This window comes from Perna viridis, chromosome 14, assembly GCF_037379345.1.
Source record: "Perna viridis isolate PV_CMFRI_1.1 ecotype Kerala chromosome 14, ASM3737934v1, whole genome shotgun sequence".
NCBI classification, from domain to species: Eukaryota; Metazoa; Mollusca; class Bivalvia; order Mytilida; family Mytilidae; genus Perna; species Perna viridis.
The window spans coordinates 20,340,898-20,361,515 of record NC_142458.1 but is presented as its reverse complement, the minus strand read 5'-3'; the positions used below and the strand labels follow the sequence as shown (position 1 = coordinate 20,361,515).

The 20,618-nt window shown below is 31.5% G+C and overlaps 1 protein-coding gene and 1 pseudogene across 3 annotated transcripts; one reads left to right on the top strand and one right to left on the bottom strand.

Moving 5' to 3' along the window:
* Positions 1 to 1,282: 1,282 nt before the first annotated feature.
* On the top strand, positions 1,283 to 17,021 carry LOC148598565 (mitochondrial nicotinamide adenine dinucleotide transporter SLC25A51-like). Of its 3 annotated transcripts, none has more exons than XM_088560868.1 (2): positions 1,283 to 1,459; positions 8,824 to 17,021. In XM_088560868.1, exon 2 carries the CDS (start codon positions 8,932 to 8,934, stop codon positions 9,880 to 9,882), a length of 951 nt encoding a protein of 316 aa, XP_088416994.1. In that variant the 5' UTR covers positions 1,283 to 1,459; positions 8,824 to 8,931; the 3' UTR covers positions 9,883 to 17,021. The 3 variants fall into 3 exon arrangements, with proteins under 3 accessions (XP_088416994.1, XP_088416995.1, XP_088416997.1); XM_088560869.1 differs by having other exon boundaries at positions 1,291 to 1,379; XM_088560871.1 differs by lacking the exon at positions 1,283 to 1,459 and adding an exon at positions 6,232 to 6,385.
* LOC148598566 (uncharacterized) lies at positions 3,876 to 4,821 on the bottom strand (annotated as a pseudogene).
* Positions 17,022 to 20,618: the final 3,597 nt, after the last annotated feature.

Genomic DNA, 20,618 nt, shown 5'->3' with positions numbered 1-20,618 from the left:
TCATCCCTGTGTTTTTTTTTTTAATTTTCAGTAATTTTAAAATATTCCAATATTCGACCCTTCGGATTCTTGTCCAAGTTTTCTGAAAGGGACTTTTCATTATACTCTTTTCTTTTCATAATTTAACATTTTTCTATAATTCTTATGTAAAAATATTTTTTTCTTTCAAATAGTTGCTATATGGCTTGTTCTTCATATAAACACATATAAATGTAAATCTATGTATAATTGTTTGTTGATATTTTTTGTAATAAAATCATTGCATTTTCGTAAAATGATTTAGTGGCATAGGTTAAATTGAGTTTATGTCTTCATTTATTTTTCAATGGCTTTTATTTCTGATGTTACATCTACTATTTTAGCAGCACATTACAAAGTAGTAACTACTTTAGGGGATCACCAAAGGGTTTCCAACAAGTCAGGGTCGGATCTAGACACTTTGAAAAGGAAGGGTGCAGCCTAGGTTCCCCAGAAAAAGAGGGTGCTAGGAAATATTTTTTTTTTTTCACTCAAATTTACAAATGCCCAAATCCCCCCCCCCCAAAAAAAAGTGGGGTGCGAAGACCCTCCACCTCCTTTGGATCTGCCACTGAAAGTGTAAACACACCTTTCAATAAGCTCTGTACGTGAGTCCCCGACAACAAAAGCAATAAAATCTACGGTAGTAGAAAGATGACTCTTCTTCAAAATGAACTATAAACGACAAAAAGACTCATCAATGACCAACGCACTCGACCAACGTCTCCTGCTTGTGGATATCATAGTATCATTATAATGTTTTTAACTTCTCATTATTTTTTTAAAACAATCCGTAGCTTGAAAAGTATTCAAATATTTTTATTTGTTCTAGAGTTTTTTTTGTATTTTATTGTTTTGCCTTTGTAATCATCACAATTAAGCTTAAATTCAAAGCTAACGCGACATGGAAACAAACCGTCTGAGACAGACCGTCTATTTTGAAATAAATAAATCATCGATCACTCTAATCATTTACGCAATGAAAACAGCAAGTAATGATTTCTGTGGTAGAAACACATGGGTAGAAAACTATAACAAATCCTTGAAATAAGACAAGATTTATTTAATAGTAAATTTTATTGACAATGTCTTTATTACAAATACGTTTTAATGTTATAGTTCACCAAATGTTGCGTTCAAATGAAGTCCTTTCCTCCGTGTCCTACCCTAGCAATACAATATACAGTTAGATTCTGTCTTGGCGCCAATAGAAAACGAGATCGGTTCGTCATAGGGTTTTATGTTCACCAACTATATTTTCTTACGAGGTTATGTCCCTTGTGGTCTAAAGTTTCATCAACCTTGTTTTGCAATTTGTTAATTCCTTGCATCACAACTTTGCAATTTATTGTTGCTCTGTGGTAAAGCACGATATTGTCTATCCAATGCCATATTTTAGCACGCCAGTGTGCCTATAACTTGTCATCCAATGCAAAAAAACGTAAGATATAAAAAAGGGGGAGGGTCACAGGCCCCCGTTTTAGACCGAGCGTCCCAGGTAGTACTTAGGCGGCGAAGCTCTGTCAAAAACAGGGGCATGTTGGTATATATAGGGTTCTCGATGTAAGAAGACATGTAATTTGATAATTAACTTAAAAAATCCTCGATGAATTGGAACATCCAAATGTACTTGAAATTAATGTTTAGTCTTGTTTTCATCTCTACTTTCATTTATCTGTATAACTGTAGGTTGATGAAAAGTCTCACCATATTTTCTAAACCCACTTGCCCATCCATGTCATGCCTCTGTTGCCTACGTACTTCTATTTAAAAATGTGTCTATTCGCCCTTAGTGCACCTGTTCTCCCTATTACATTTTTGCCCTGAGTCTGTTTGCCCATATTAATCTTTTAAGTCTACAATAAATGATTTTAGAAAGGAAATCGTAACTTTTAACTGTGGCAACAAGAAAGAAATATATATGTATATTTTTGTTATTGCATTTGAGAGTTCATTATGTAGTTAAGATAACTTATAATGAATATTGAAGGTCAGCTGAAAACTGTACGTTAGCTACTTTTATGTGTTTGTTTAACATAATAGTTTTCATTCCTAGCATTTGTATGACACAATTATGAAATGTTTTTATTTTCAAAAATTGAAAGTCTGAAAATAAACTGTAAGAGAAGACCAGAGACCTGCAGTTGTAATTCATAATACTATCGGTATGAAATCTTATCCTGTGGAAATTATTTTACATTAATTTTTTTTCTGGAGGATATTATTTCCCTATGAAAAAATTTCCAGACCTATTATGTTGTTTCTACTACTTAAATAATGATATTTACTGTAACTTATTATGAAAAAGCTAGAGGTATTCCTAATTGTTAATGTACACAGGATATTATTTCATACTACAGTATTAAATAGTATTCTGAATGTAGTTCAGAGTGAACAGAATTCATACTTTTGATAAAATGTATAATATTTATCAAGTAAATAATATAATGGATGAAAAACTATGACTTGTGTAAAGCATCCCATGAAATAACATCCACGATATATACTTATTAATATCTAAAAAACATCTTGGATACTAATTAAGGAGGTAGACCTAGGGTAAGGGACACAACTCTTAAAAATCACTGGAGCGTTTGTATTCAGCATTTTACGTCAATCTTATATAAGCATGTAATTAACTTGGATTCATTTTATTCTGCTTCAAACCAAAGCTTGAGAGGCTTTGGTGAAATTGAATATGAAACAAACATATCACAGGTTTCATGAGTTATGTCCCTTACCAGGGGTTGAAATTTTTTTTGGGAAAACCCGAGCGCTGGACTTTTTCATCTGCGGTACACTAAGCCCAAACAATTTTGTGTGAAGTCCTAATCGATATATAAATGCAATTTTGTTATCTGATATTCTTTTGTATAATTCTATGTTTGCAGGGAAGAAGACAATTGATTCTCTCTCCCAGTATGATGGCTTGTCATCAGCTTTCCGTTTCTGCATTTTTTTAACTGTGAAATTGTAATTGAGCAATGCTATTTTCCTCTAAAATTTATCAACAAAATTTGATCTTTATCATTCCAGCGCTTGATTAATAAAATTTGTAGTATGTCAATAAATGTGTCTGATCAAGTGCAGGTGTGATTCAGACTTGAGAAAGACTAATCAATAGATCAATCTAGTGAATATCCATTCTAACTATAAAGTTATAACTATTTATAGGTCGGGGAATAGACCGAGAAACATGGTCCAAAAAATGATAACAAAATCTTTAAAAAAAATAGTTTTTATATTTTTAGATTTGCTATGCCCAACAGACTTATTTCATTGAAAAACGGTAAGTCCAAGGTGCAATTTTTTTAGTCCCGGGCATGGGGCTTTAGGAATTTTCAACCCCTGCTTACCCTAGGTCTGCCTCCTTAATATCTAAAATCATCTGGGATAACATATCACATCAAAAACTATCTGAATCATTAACACCTAACACTATGAGCTCCTTTTAGCCAGAAAAAGAAAACAAAAAACAAAAAAAAAACAAGAAGCCCCACATTTTTTTTATAATGCCCTTAAAGAAAACCCTTTCAAATACTTGTTAGTTTATCATCATAAGGTTGAGTATGGAAACAATTATTATGAAACATCGCCGGATTAAATTTGATATTAATTTTTTCCAGTGAAAGTATTTCACACAGGATACTATTGGATGTTACACAATTCAATTCAATAGTTTATTGAAGTCTCACCACATACATTCATATAAAACATGATAACAATAGGAGATAAAACATACAAAGTAAAATGCATGAGTCATTCTAAAAAGAATTATGAGAGACTATTGAGAACATAGTAATATATACATCTTAAATACAGTTAAAAAAGGTATGATTTATAAAAAGTATCATAGATTAATGATATAAAATACTATTTCTTCTCAGTAAAATACTATGGCAGGTTTTGGCAACTAAACTACATACATTTTCATTGTTAAATAAAAATATGAATTTATCATCATCAGGCAATAACAAAAATTTTCATTATAACTAATAATATCTGAAAATAGTGACTGTCTTAGATCATCATACAATAGGCATGTTAATAATACATGGTGTTCATCCTCTGTATCATTACAACTGAGACATAATCTTTCATTTAAAGCTAACCGTTCATGGCGACCAGTTTCAATCTTTAAAGGTGCTTCACCACATATAAATTTTGCAAATGCATTACGAAAACGTAAAGGTATATTATGCAACAAATATTGTTCAGTAAAATATGAAAATTTAAACGATTTATATGTTCTTAATTTATCATCTTGGCCATATTGACTCATTCTGTTACACTAGTCAGTTTTATATTTATCAAACATTTTTTCATCTAATTGACATATGGTACTCTTATCAAGTATATTTACTTCTATATTACAAAATTGTTCCGTATTATAAAATTTTAACATTTCCATAACTTGGTAATTCCAGTTTTTATTCTAATTGACCACTTAAGAACTTTGTAATTAATTCTATCTACATCCATTTTATTACATCTAGACCAGCGTCTAAAAACGTTAACCCATTGTCGAACATATGAGGGTTTCCAACCCATATCACAAGCTACTGCATCATTAGGGGTGTATTTTTCAACCCCCATATGAAATCTCATGGGTCGGTTCTAAACTGCTGAAATACCCGAGAACTCGTTCGTGCTCTAAATTGCTAAGCCATAATTAATTACTGACCAAACTAAAGTGTCAAACAATTTAGTGAAAATATTGTGTTGGAGACTGCCATAAGTTTTACATTTTACAATAAGTAAACCTAGTGCTTGACTGGCAGATTTAGCCACTGCTTTGGCCATTACATTATAATCTAAAAATTCATTTAAAACCAGTCCCAGATATTGATAACTTGATACATATTCTATATTTTCACCATTGATCTTGGTATTGATTGATTTCTAAATTGAATCAATTTGGATTCATTAAAATTAATATTCAAACAATTATTATTACACCTTACACTTAAAAATATCTAGCAGTTTTTGCATATCTTCTCCATTTTCTGACATAAGAATTAAGTCATCTGCATATAACAAAATATCAACCTTTTGACCATCAATATCTATACCAATATCTAATTCTTTTACCAGTTTTAAAACATAAATAAAACAATTTTGTTAAGATGTTAATAACTGTATAATTTTTACATAATTCAGCTTGAATTAAATCTATACCAGCACTTTTACCATTTTTGGCACCCATGATAACATTAAAAACTTCTTCAAAAATAATTGTTTTGTCTAGAAAATCACATACTATATTACTTTCAACATTCAAATTTACATTTGTAGCTAATTCATTGTTGGAATTTTGATTAAGTAAATTACAAAAACAATTTTCTCATATATTTAATACAGAGTCCATATTGTTTGTAATAGCACCATCCGGCAATACAACTTCATTGGGAATAGAGGACTGTCTTTCAGTACCAATACTAATATTACCAATTTTTCTCCAAAATTGTTTAGAGTCCTTATTGTTCATATGTAATAGATCATCTTGGCATTGATGCCAGTAGATATGTTTTCTCTCTTGTATAAGTTTATCAAAGTTCTTTCTTTTATTCAAAAATAGAGTTCGTAACACAGTTTATTACCACCAACAGTACAACTCAAATACTGGCTTTCTGCAAGGCAAATCTCGTTCCATTTTAAAGTTAATTCATCTGATCACCATGGCTTCTTAAATCGTCGTCGTTTATTGCTACAACTGTCTAAAAGTTTTGTTTTCTGTTCTAGCTTGCAGTTCATCTCAGTTTGCATTATAGTTATAAATTCGTTACAAACATTATCTACATCAATTTGATTACCATTACTATTTTCAATATTTACAATACATGAATTTATTTGACTAATAACATTTTCATCTTGTAACCAATTATTTGGTATATTTTTCACATTATAATATTAATCACTCGCTTTTGAACATTTTTATTTTTATGCACATTTTCTATATAATTTTTTTCCATTTCCCATTTTAACACAGAATGATTAGGGATAAATCTATAATCATAGACCTATATTTAACTGTCCTAAAGTACAAGTTTATATACCAATTATAGTAGATGACTATATGTCATTTCGTTTTGTTTAATGGGTAATTCGTATTAACACACACTAGTGATTATTAAATTAAATTTGATTACTTACACCAAAATATCTTCAAGATGTCATCTTGTCCTTTAGCATTAATTAGCATTAATTAATAATGTTTGAAAAATAACTTCACGATTTGTTAACTTTCAGTCAACATAATGATTCAGGCTACAATGTACTGTGATGATTTAAGATTTACATATGTGAAGGATTTATAATTCACTGGCATGGCATCAGGGACTTTATATAACACTTCCTGCAGGCACTGGTAATGTAGCACCTGATATTCCCTGGATATTGTGTAACCATTCTCAATTTTGTCTCCATTTGACCTTTTCTTCAATTTTACCTTGAAAAAGTAAAAATTTAAAAAAATCATAAATAGGGTAAATGGAGGACCCAAGGCAAACATGCTAGTAGGGTGAATGAACCTGATACCCTTCTGCATCACCCACTCTTTTAGTCAGTTAATAACTCAAGTGACTTTCCGTTTTATATGACTGCAAAAAAATTGCAGTTGTATATATTATAGTGTCTTCTTGAGACACTTCATTTCCACATGATAACTTAAGTTGTAGTTGACCAAATGTTCTGAGATTTTGATATGATTTTACTAAAATTATTTCTTTCAAAAATTTTGCAATGGCTGCTAGTGGGGACACACTTTGACAAATTCCAATGGATCATGATTACTTTTTAATCAGAAATTCTTCTTCATTCAACTTGACAGCAATGTTCTGAACATGACCATAGCAAAATTTGAATATGACTGAAAAAATCACATTCAAATTTTGAGTTGGCCCCTAAATTTCCTGTCCTTAGGAAAACTTGACCAATATATGTTTTCGAAGTTTATACTTGGTTCCAAGTTCAAACAATACAAGTACTGAACATGTGCATTGTTCTGTGTTCTTGTTCTAGCAATATTTGGATAGAATGGGACCAGTGATATAGTGGAAATAGAGAATCTAAAAGTTTTAACATGTATATATGAACTTGTATGTATGAACACTATCAACATGTGTACTAGCCATGTATCCTTCCTCCCCCATAAAAAAATACTAACAAAAGAAATGACAGCTGAATTTTAAAACCTATACTACTTTCATCTTAAATTAGTATTACTCTGTGGAGATGTTATTTTTCCATGTGACCTATCTCAGTCTCTAATCAAATTAAAAACTGGCTAATAGTATTTAATCAAAATGGCCAATTCTCTATTCATCCTACCAGTATTTTCAAATTTTTTTTGGGGGACAAATCAAAGTTTTAAACATATGACTTTAATTTAAAATGTATCATATATACACCAGTATATTTCATACTTAAGCTTTTCGTTTTAACTCGGAGAGCAAATTAAAAAAATATGTAATTTATTTTTTGTTCAAATCCTGTGTATTTGTGTACAAAACAAAAACAAAAACATTTTTTTAGGAGGGTAAAAATATTAACCAATCAGGAGTCACATGATGCAGAATTTTAAGCAGTCACCAGTTAATGGATTACCAAGACAAATAGGTGATCTGTTACTGATCACTGATTGATAAGTGATCTGTTACTGATCACTAATTGATAACTGGTCTGTAACCAATAATTGTTTGAATACTAAATTGACTGATCAGTGATTAATAACTGATCTGAACCTGATCATTGATTGATTACTTATCTGTAACTGCTCATTGATTGATAACTGGTGTGTGACTGGTAATTGATTGAATACTGAACTGTGACTGATCTTTGATCAATAACTGATCTGTGATTGGTTATTGATTGTGACAAATCATTTATTGATAACTGATCTCTTACCTGTCATTGATTGATAACTGATTTGTGGTTGATTTTTGATTGGTAACTGATCTTTGACCAATCAATGATATATAAATGATCTGTGACTGTTTTTTGATTGATAACTGGTCTGTGACTGATAATTGATTGAATACTAAACTGTGACTGATCATTGATTGATAACAGAATTGTAACTGATCATTGATCGTTAACATTTCCATGATTTGTTACTGATTGATAACTGATCTTGTACCTATCATTGATTGATAATAGATCTGTAACTGCTTGTTAATTGATAACTGGTCTGTGACTGATCATTGACTGATAACTGATCTGTGACTGATCATTGATTAATAATTTATCTTTGACTGATCATTGATTGATAACTGGTCTGTGACTGATCATGATTGATAACTGATCTGTGACTGATCAGGATCATTGATTGATAAATGAATTGTGACTGATCATTAAGCAGTATGTGATCTGTGATTGATTATTGACTGATAACTGCTCACAAAAATTCCTGCATGAATCAATTGGGTACTAGATATTGATCATTACTTTAGAATTATGCATCAGCTGGTGACTGGGTATGAAAACAAGTTTTTTTGTATAGCACCATTAAATATTTATTTTAGATACAATTAAATGAAATCATACAAAAAATCTCATATTGCATTAGTTCAGATACAGAGTTTAATTCATAACATTATTGGCAACATGAAAGATATCTTTAGTATAATTTTTAGCTTTGCTTTATTGCATACATCTATATATCATGGAATATTCCTTGTACATATATACATATTGCACTCCTGAAGTCATGCAATGAAAATACTCATGTTTTTAATATTATATTATTGCAATAGCTTTTTGTACCATCTTATAAAAATGTAATAATATGAGCTTGTTTCTTTTCAGTCATGAGACAAATTCTGGAAAATCAGTGCATTACAAGATGGAGAAGAATCAAGATGACAGTGGACAGTACCTACAAGTCTTACAAAGAAGTATGAAAATGAGGAGACAATGAGAGAAGAATATTCTCTAGGAGATTTGACCTTGACAAGCCATGATGTGAATACAGAGAATTTGAAAATAATTGATAACTTACATGTCAGTCAAGCGATGGCTACAAATGATTATGAAGAATTCTTTTGTGGATGGGGAGCAGCCTTTGTAAATATTTGTGTGACATTTCCCATTAACAAAGTAATGTTTCGGCAGCAACTTGATGGAATCCGAGTGTATAAGGCTGTTGAGCAACTACATTTAGAAGGTCCTCGTCACCTTTACCGAGGCCTATTACCACCATTGCTTCAGAAAACTACCAACAATGCAATAATGTTTGGGTCATACTATAAAATTCAGCAACATTTGACAACACATTATTCCAATTTGCAACTGCATGTTAACAGAACCATTGCTGCTCTTCTTTCAGGGTCACTTGAGGCAACATTGTGTCCTTTCGAGAGAGTCCAAGTTCTAATGCAAGATCGCAAGTATGTGAATAAATTCAATAATACTGGACATGCGTTTAAAGAGCTGTCAAAATATGGAATTAGAGAATATTATCGTGGTTTATCGGCTGTTTTGCTTAGAAATGGTCCGAGCAATGTTCCTTTTTTTCTTACTAGAGATTATATGATGGAAAAACTACCAAAAGCTGATTCAAATGCTGCTAGAATTTCTCAGGATTTTATCTGTGGTGCTCTGTTAGGTGCATTTTTAAGTACTGTATTTTACCCACTCAATGTTGTGAAAGTTCGAATGCAGTGTAAGATTGGAGGTAAATTTGACAGTGTCTACACTACATTTAAAGTGGTATGGAAACACAGGGATAGGAAGATACAGAAACTGTTCCGTGGCGTACATGTAAATTATACTCGCTCTTTTATCTCTTGGGGCATAATCAATGCAACTTATGAATTTCTCTTAGTTAATGTATTTAAAAAACATACAAGACTTGCAGAGTCATGAAAACTGTTTTGCCTAGAACCTTTTATTCACATGAATATCTCTAGTAGGCAACCATTTTAGTTTTAATGGAGCTAGGATTGAAGCTTTTGTACTAGATTTCTTTTCTGTTGTATTTTCAGGCTTGGTTATTTTTTTTTATAATGTCCTGTGTGCCATTTCTGCTCAATTGATCTATATTTTTAGTCCTGCTGTTTTATTTTTACTTGATATTTGTCTCCCCCATGAAAAGCAAATGAAGGCCAATTGAATTGTGATTGATAGGATAGTTAAATATCATGCATGACAAGCCTGTTTAAATTTCACAACCTAATTACTTTTTCAGTTTTCCAAAAATTAAGATTAAGGTTTCTGCACTAAGAAACCATGACAGTTCCATCTCAGAAAATTGATGAAATGTCTGAGCTACAGTAGGCCCTGAGAAACCCTCTCATTTCCAATTTTTAGACCTACATGGAATTAAGGTGGTCATTATGGGGATAATAAAGCATTGAACAAAAAAAGTTAAAGTCCAGCAAGTGGTATGTTTTAATTATGTTAATTTGCTCAGAGCATTGAATTATAATTTTTTTATTATAAATGGAAATAAAAATCAGTATTAGAAATGATGTTCTCAAATATGTTCAGTTGCCCATGTTTTCCATAAGGCACGAATCATTTTCTTTGAGAGGTGTCTTAGAGTATTGTTCATGGCTGAGTTAAACAATTTTTTTGCTCTAATAATATAATTTTTTTCAAAAATAGTCCCATGATAAGGTCAAGTTGAGATTGTTTTTTTTGGGTTAAGACTTGAACTGTTTGGGAATGACGGACCAGAAACAAACATTTTCCTGATGTTCAGACAATAACTTGACTATAAGTAATTGGGTGTTTCTTAAATGGTACCACAAGATGCCATCATCATACCACCAGAGGAAGAGGATTTATTATCCGGGGTATGACTTGTATCAATTAAGAATTAGGGGTCAAAATGGGGCCAAAACAAGTGTATTTCTGATGTCTAGACAATATGCATGTAACTGGAGTAAAAGTGAATGGATATCTTTTAAATTGTACTTTAAGGTGCCATACCTCAAAAGGAAACTTGGATTGAATTTGTGGGTTGTGACTGGAACCAATTAAAAATTAGGGACCGCAGAGGGGCCAGAATCAAGATTTTTTCTGATTTCTGGATTAAACAATGTAACTTGAGTAAAAAAGAATGGATTGCTTTGAATTCTGTTACAAAGTACTATAACCGAAAAGAAGGATTAATTATGGAGGTGGTGACTGAAGTTGGGTGAAAAAGTACTATACAGTCTTATATGTTTCTAATCTACTGGTTTTTATAAATCATCAAACTATTGCAGTGTGTAAAATGTTATCCTGAAGTCATCTATTCATTGACAAAATAATTGGATAATACCTTCAGAATAAGTGTAAGATCTTTATGGTGTAAGAAAAACAATTTTTTTTCATATCTGCCCAGCTGTTTAAAGTTTGACCATTGGGTTCTATGTAGCTGCACTCTACAGTGAATTTATTTCATGATTTTATTGATATAGCACCTGAATTAATCTGTCCAACCATAATTGTGATCTGTCATCGATCATTTTCGATCAGTAATCGATCCATCAAACCAGTGCTTCCATTTTGCATCATGTGACAGGTGATCGGTTAATATATGTAATATGGTTTATTTCATTTTTGCATTTTTACACATAATTTACTAAACAATATACATGTAAATGTAAATATCAATTTGATTATTTTCTTTTACATTAGTATTTTTAAATGAAAATTAAGTTTTTTTGTAAGAATCAGGCAGAATGGGAAAAATGAGAAACATGCATATAAAAAACCCTACGATCTAACAATATAATTTCACTCAAGGATGCTTTCTCTATTTGAAAAGACCATTATTTGAATTCTGCATCACTAGATTTGATCAGAAGTTTTTCAATAGAATGTTAGAAAAATGACTTTTTTGACAAGTTAACTGTCCTTAAAATGTTCATTTTCAGTACATTACTGTGACATTATAGCTCAATTTTCCAAAATGATATGGAATATTTCGTCTTTTATCTTTGATTCTAATGGTGCAAATAGTCAAATTACACTCAAAATGAAGGTTTTTTTTTTTATACCATGTTTCACCCCGGCCAGATTCTTACAGTGACTGACTCTAAAGTATGAAATATGGATTTTACATTTTAATTTCTTAGTAAATGTAGTATGGCATTATATTAAATTGGTTCCAATCAAAATTCTGAAATTTATATGAACCAATCAGCAGCAACTTTACATAACAAAACTGTAATCAGATCAGTCAGTAGTTATTGGTTTTTGATCCTTCAGCGCCCATTCAATCATCAGTCATCAATCTGTCAAATAGAAATAGGGATTTGTTCATGGACTTTTTTGTATGACAGGATCGGATTGGTCATTGTTTTACAAGTACATGTATTAGAGAGTTACAACAAATATTTTAATTTGATGAGAATCCTGCCATTTGATTGGTTTGTTGACAAAAATCAACATTGTTTCAATTGTATAAACTGACTTGCTATTTAGGCCACGCCCACCTTTTACGGAACTACTTTTTGTTTGTCAACATCCGAAACAACCCTTTCCTCAGTCACATTGTAAAGTTGAAACGTTTTTGTGACAAGAAATTATTAGCTAACTTTATGTCCACCAGGTTTATGTCAAATTCCTGCTTTAATAACTGTGTCTTCAATTTTGGAAAATAACTGAACATTTTCCAGTGATGAAATGACAGCATCTTGCCTCTGATTTTAAAATGGCGGCCAATTTGTTTACCAGAATTACTACACGGTGGGAAAATTAAAGTTGCTGTTTACTCAGTGTTAATAAAAGTGATGGATATATTATTTTTCTTTATTTTTGATTAAAATATAATGAATGTATTCAATTTCTGATTAGTTTCTACGCTATAACCTAATTTGGGTCCGTTTACGCAAAGCGGATTATGTTTCAGCGTAAACGGACCCAAATTAGGTTATAGCGTAGAAACTAATCAGAAATTGAATACATTCATTAAATAAAATATTTGCATAATACTTGTTTATATATACATGAAGCAGATTATAGTATCAAATTTCATTATAGTATTAGGTTATTCCATTACTTGGCATACATGTACATAAAACTTGTTTGTGTATTTCTAATGTGAAATCATAGAACAGAAAAAAAAAACATGTTAAATTCAGAGAAAGTCTGATTCAAATATCTTGATTTTCATTCTCTCTTGAATATTGGAATAGCTTCTAATTAAATGAATAAATTCATATGTCATGAACATTTTTATGTATTGATTCACATATGTTATGTACATAGATTTTCATGTATTGATTCACATGTTATACAAACAGATTTTCATGTATCGATTCACATATGTTATACACACAGAGATTTTCATGTATCGATTCACATATGTTATATACACAGATTTTCATGTATCGATTCACATGTTATACAATCAGATTTTCATGTATCGATTCACATATGTTACACAAACACACACACACACACACACAGATTTTCATGTATCGATTCACATATGTTATACACACACAGATTTTCATGTATCGATTCACATATGTTATATACAGATTTTCATGTATCGATTCACATGTTATACAAACAGATTTTCATGTATCGATTCACATATGTTATACACACACAGATTTTCATGTATCGATTCACATATGTTATATACACAGATTTTCATGTATCGATTCACATATGTTATACACAGATTTTTATGTATAAGTTGTATTGTTGTCCAGTATGATTCTACATCAGTTATTTGTTTCAGAGTTTATAAATGTTATTGGAGTTTTACAAATAGAATATGCTCTACTGAAAACTTAAATTTCAATTTATCCACTCTTTAAAGTGGAACAAAAATATTGGCTCCATTGTGAATTGTTTGTGTACATCAAAAGTGAAAATTGTGGTAGAGTTTTGAAGAGTTAAGCTAAGTAACTTTAGTTACAGTCTACTGTGTTGAATAGGGAGGGGGGAACATGGTGACTTGTCTTAATCCTCTCCACTGTGAAGAGTAAAGAAATTAAAATTTTTGTTTAAGAAGTATGCATGTAAGATGGTTCTCACTTTTGTATCAGATGTGTCAGCTTCTACTGGATGAAATGTTTTTTTAATGTAGTATGGTTTCGGAATGATAAATGTACCAAATCTCCCATTTTCAAGTTTCTTGCTCTTTTATTACAATTCACTTTGACTTTGGTTTAGACAGGATTATCTGTCTTCTAATTTTGGACCTGCTCCGGCTCTATGCTATTTTATTTTGATAATTGCTCATGCTGGGTATTTTTTTACTGTGTGTTCTAGTCTTGTCTTTATTTTTTCCCCATTTTATTGCAGTCATTTTGTCCATGGTCTGTTTGTCTGTTCTCACTTTTGTATCAGATGTCTTAGCTTCTACTGGATGAAATGTTTTTTTTATGTAGTATGGTTTCTGAATGGTGAATGTACCAAGTCTCCCATTTTCAAGTTTCTTGCTCTTTTATTTCAATTCACCCTGACTTAAATTTTTTCATATTGTGAAATGTATGTAATCTTCATTTGTTTTGTTAGTTACCAGACTGCCTATATGTACAATCTAATGATTATTTTTTAACAAGGCCACAAAATCATTTCAGCACTGACCTCATTATCACCTTTCATTTATGGTTTTTCTTCCCCGTCAAAGGCCAACCTTAGATATATCTTAGTTTAATATAGCCTATTGGGAGATTTTACCATGGTTTGTCAGATAGCAAGATAGTTGTTGTTTTTTTTTTAATGAAAGTATAAAATCCAGAAGGAAATAAGCAATGTTATTAATGGTAGAAAATGAATTTTGTGGATGGTAATTTTTTTCAGGATATGCATGTAGGCAATATCAAACAAATGAGGTAATGTTTTACTTCTGCCCTCATATTTACAGTATTGATTCTTTTCACCATGATATGTAGTATTTTTTTCAGATTAGATATAGTTTTATTTATTTTCATTTATACTCAGGTTGCTTTATAGATGTATTTATTATGGGTATATGGAGAAAAATAATCTTTTGAGCATAATCATTATTTACATAAAATATGTATGATGAAATCTTACAATGATTTTTATATTTATGTCATTGTAAAAAAATATGAATCATGAATAATTGATAGAATTTATAATTGTGTGTGTTTTCATTTTGCAGTCTATTTTTGAATGGTAGCTTGTTAAAATTTATTTTACTGTAAAAAAGCTGTTTTTGAAAATTGGTAAAGTGTTTATATTTTTGCTGAATGGGTTTGTTATTGTTAGAGTATTTGCTGTGTTTGTATTGTGAGACTGTAGATGATATATACTTACATGTACCTGTATGTGTATTTAGACGCAAAACTATGGAAACCAATTCTGCTCTGATCTGAGAAGTCCTGTTAGTATGTTGTGGATTGAAAAAGATGAGGAAGTGGTAAATGCCTGTTATAATGGTTTTCATATATACGAAGTAGCGGTTTCATGGCAGGGCTCCGAAGGTTAGAACACCCTCCCAATCTTTTGTTGTAACTTTTCAATTATGAGAAATTCGACAAAACTAGCAAATTTTATCAGAGACCTGTAATTATAAATTCAAATACCACTAGTACATGTAGGGTTTTCAGCACGTAGTTTTCATGCTAATCGAATTTGCGAATTGAAGGTTTGTTTTAAGAAGTTACAACAGACGTGACGTCACGTAGTACGTCACTGAAAAATAGTCCCGAAAGGAAATTTTGCAGTACTTATAAAACTTACATATTTAGGTCAAGAAAACTGAAAATAAAAGAAAACTGATACCTTACAATTCAGCAAAACAGCAATAAACAGATTATTAATTTTTTTTTTCAACGCGCGGGAGTTTCTCATGGTCATCTCGTCTCGCGGCAACCGCTCGACGAGATCAGCATGAGAAACTCCCTTTCGTGGAAAAAAAATTAAATAATCTAATATTATTGCATGTTGTTCAACAGTTTTTGTTTATTGCTTGTGCTTGAGATCATTAGGATTGAAATAAAAATGATATTATTGTATCAATGAAATCAAAATTATCTAAGTTACCTCCCTTTTACCGTATAGCTATAGTATAGTTTCATTGTGAAGGAGAACAGATTGGAAACCAGGGGATAGGGCAAACATATAGACAAAAACGTCAAACTATAAGGGGTCTACCTACTAAGCAGAAAATAGCTTGGCAGACAACTTCTAAAGTATTGCCGGAGTAGGTGTCTGCCTGCTTGTATTCATATTTTTGAATTCAATTACATGTAACACTGCAGGTTCTTTAGAATTTTGCGATTTTTCCGTAAAAAGCAAATGGAGAATTGGGATGCGGTGAATTATTCAGCATATACAAATGTATTTTTGTAGTTGGATTTCTTTTACCCCCTTCCCAAAAAAAAGAAGAAAACTTCGCAAGTTTAAGATTAGTCGTATGATGTCATAACACTCTGATATATTATGACGTCAAAACTTACGCTTAGGATATTATGTCAAAAGGACTACTGGTTTAGAAACTTTACACTCATGTATGGCATTACTGTACATCTCTGTGATGTGATACAGAAACTTCATATAAATGTATGATAGTATACAATTGTACACCATCTCTGTGACTTCATACAAATGTACGATAGTGTACGATTGTACACCATCTCGTTGACTTCATATAAATGTATGATATTAATGATTAACTTAGATTGTACACCATCTCTATGATGATATTATATCACTGTAGAAAATTAAATCGTGTGAACTTACATACAATATATGAACTAATGAACAGATTGAAATGTATTCATTTTGTTTTGTTTTGGTCAATGGAGATTCGACTTCGATTTTTCATCCGGCATTCGAGTAGTCCGACTTCTTTAAATAACTTAGCTTAAAGAACATGGTGTAGACGAAACAGTGTTGTTATAAGTTTTGTAGATAGGAACAACTACATATTTCTCATGATGGGAGAAGACACATTAAATGTCTTGAATACGGATTTAGTTTGATCATTTGTGCAGTATTTTTCAGCAGTCGGACTTCACTCTTAATAACTCCGTAACTCACAAATTTAGCTAAGTAACAATATGTTTATTAAAAGTTATATGTAATTTCTTATGTGTTCTATGTAATATCATTTCAATTTTATACGTATCTGTCAGTTAAATGTAGACAAACGCCTCGGTAGTCTCAGGCTAGCGTGCTCGCCTCGAGTGACTTCAGTCAAGACAAACCAAAGACTTTAAAATTGATAGTGAGTGCTTCTCCACCAAGCTCGCAGTTTAAAGAGTAAAGAATGACGACTGGTTGACTTGGAGTCTTAGCTTTTGTTTCTGCGAGCAAGCACAATAAAGACTACATGCTCAACGTGTCGGACTAGTACAGAGCAGGATCTGATCAACTGGACAATCGTTTTCGTCCTGAAATGTACTATTTACCTGACATATGGCGATAAACCATGATAAACCAATTAATTAGTCAGTTTTAAGTAGAATAAGTTGCGGATCCAGGAGAGTGTTTTGGGGGTATGACCCCCCCCACAGAAGACCGAATGCCCCTTTTTACACCATTCAAAGACTGGTCGTATAATGGTATAAACATGTCCGCCTTTCCGTTCATATGCATTTTCAAGATGTTGCACCGTAATTTGAGAAGCCTGCTATGGTGGTCTGATGACCTATTTATTATCTGGAGAAAGTTTTATGTTTTAGTTTCTGGGATTTGGGAAGTAGATTGTACATGTCACCCCATATTCAGAAAAAGGCATGTGAAACTTACTTCAAACTAGTTATTTTTTACAATTGTTTAAAGGTTGGAGTACATTTTGGTGAATTTACTTTTTGTAACGACTGAAAAACAAAAACAAAAACAAAAACAAAAAAAACAAAAAACAAAACAAAAAAACGAAAAAAACAAAACAAAACAAAACAAAACAAAAAAAACCAAACAAAAAACAAAAACAAAAAACAAAACAAAACAAAACAAAACAAAAACAAACTTATTATTTTGGTCCGATTTGAAAATGTTAGTTTTATTCAGTTTTTTTTGATAGGCCCTGTCTGCGTTTTTCGATCAAGTTTTCATAACCTCGTCCATTTTTCATACATTAAGGAGCAAAAGTGGGCCATGCCCCAAAATTTAACTTTTTTATAATGTGTTTTGAAATAGTCTTGTTTATTGAATTCCTTCAGAAACTCCCTGTCCGCGAGTATCTATCAGATTTCAGATGCCGAGTTATCCAGTTATAGAGAGTTATATCACCCTTAAAACAGAACTTCTCTTAACTTTGTACTCACACTTGCCCGTGAGTTCAGCATGTAACGGTCGTACTATGTCGCGCTCGACCAAGCTCGTTTTCCCTTTTTTTTTGGAATAATTGAATTGTTCATCTTGTTATAGGTTTTATGTGTCTGTTTTCCATGTCTGATCTTTGTCGCTGAATTACATTCTTTTGATTTCCACTACGATCCTGGTTCCTTTGATTGCTTTTTCACATGTCGCACCGTAACTTGATAACCCCTGTACAAAAAACTTCTAAGTGTTTTCCTTTTTTTTAGTTTCAGAATCGTGTGACTTTTTCGTGTATCTTTCGGAATTTTATTATTTTGCTATTTCACACTGTAACTTGAAGTAGTACAAAAACACTGTTTTGCAACTCAAACGTTAAAATTCATTTATAATTACATGTATTACAACATAATACAAAAATCCCTGCAAATGGTTATAAAAGCTCTTTAAGAGCTTATGTTGTTTTGTTACATAACTTGCCGACTTTAAATAAAGCTTATTTGATTTGATTTGATTTGGTGTCATAAAGAGTGATCTTCTGCATGACACAAAACACTTCATTTCCTTTCAATATTTAGACATGCGTATCATGCGCTTGGTGCAGTTTTTAATTTTAAATTTCTTGGCCGTCACCTTATAACATTGATTTTTTTCATCGGCACCTCGATCAAATTTAGGATTTGAATACAATTTAGACAATACAAACTTAAGTTGTCCCTGAAACATTAATATCAATTATATTGAGATCGTTGTCTAGATTGTCCTGACCGAACGTACCCAACAACTAAAGAAAACAGTACATAGACCCGAATTTCACTACTTCAATACAACAGCTTTGTAAATAATTTTAAATCAATATCAAATGTATTCAATTATCAGGAAGAGTCTTATAATGAATACCATTTGAAATTTTGAGTATCGAAATTAAACGTCGAAAGCAGTATCGTATATTCTGATACGGTCTTTTCCCGTCCGTTTTCTTGGTTTTTGGATATTTGTACCCATTAACAATATTTTGCTACCTTACAATTCTCTTAAAATACGAAATGTTGTTATCTATATAAGTAAGATTTTAACACAATCACTTTATTGACTGTACTGTTAAATTTAAGATTTTATCCTTTTATTTTGTTATTTTGACGCGTTATCTTGGGTAGCGAGATATTTCAAGTGAACACCAAAGAAACAACTCTTGGTCTACCAAAACTGTTAAATCTGATATATTCAGGACAATGTCCATTAATCATATCATACAACAAAAGAAGCATCTTTTGTTCTCTTCTATCTTTTAATGTTTCCCAACCAGTCTCTCGATAAAGTGAATCTCTACTAGCATATGATGGTAAACCCGTAACTATTCTGGCTGCTTCAAGTTGGATTTTCTCAATTCTATCTGAATTGACTAATCCACAATTATTCCAAACTTCGCTAGAGTATTCTAGAATCGGTCTTATGAATTTAAAGTAGATCCTTTCGAGGAATTCTCGATTCAGCTTAAATTTCGATTTACGTAATACATTGAGTTGCTTAGAAGCTCTCTCAATTAGAATATCTATATAATTTGTCCATTTGCAATCAGAGCTAAATACCAATCCTCGTTAAGCTCACGTCTTTCAAATATCAGACCTAACTGACAAAAAACTGCGGAATCAACAAAATATATGACCCTGAAGACATGAGTCGTAAATTATAACATTCCAATATTTGTTATTTCAGTAAGATAAAAACCTCAGTAACTATTTTGTATTTTAGAGACAGTGGAATTAGTGTATGTATGACACCATATTTCGGATCCACAACTTGGTGATCACGAAGAATAGTAAATGGATATATAGTAGATCATGAAGAGAAATTGTTCCCCATCCCAAGAATGAACAAGTTTTGAGGATGGCATTAAATGAAAGTCTAAGGCTATAATAAATATTATATGAAGGTACACTCTAGGCAACAATTAAAAGGAAAGTCCGCATAACAAATAGCGATACCACGAAAAAAAAAAGGAAAGGTGAAAACCACAGCGATTGTTGACTTGTTACGGACATTTCCGATGGAATAGAAATAAATATCAATCACAAACCCACGCATTTATAAATATTGTAAATTTCTAAATTTGATATGCTGTACACGTGTTTAAAGTGTACTAAATTTTTACCGCGCTAAACTCCAGCTTCCATTTCGGTTAGTTATATCCGGTATATTACAATATAAACATTGCTGTCGTTCCAAATTTGGTAAACTGACCAGTACAGGGGATATGGACCGTAAATAAGTGAAAATAGCCACATCTTAAAAAGGAACTAAATACAGTTAAAATACAAATAAAGACATTTACTTTAAAATAAATCTTGAATTTTATGGCTACGACGCGTCAACTTCAAGATGAAAATAATAAGATACAAGTAAAAATGTGCAATAACTAA

What these genes read in the sequence shown, in the direction of transcription:
- LOC148598565 (XM_088560868.1), top strand. Translation starts at nt 8,932, where the DNA reads ATGAGAGAAGAATATTCTCTAGGAGATTTGACCTTGACAAGCCATGAT.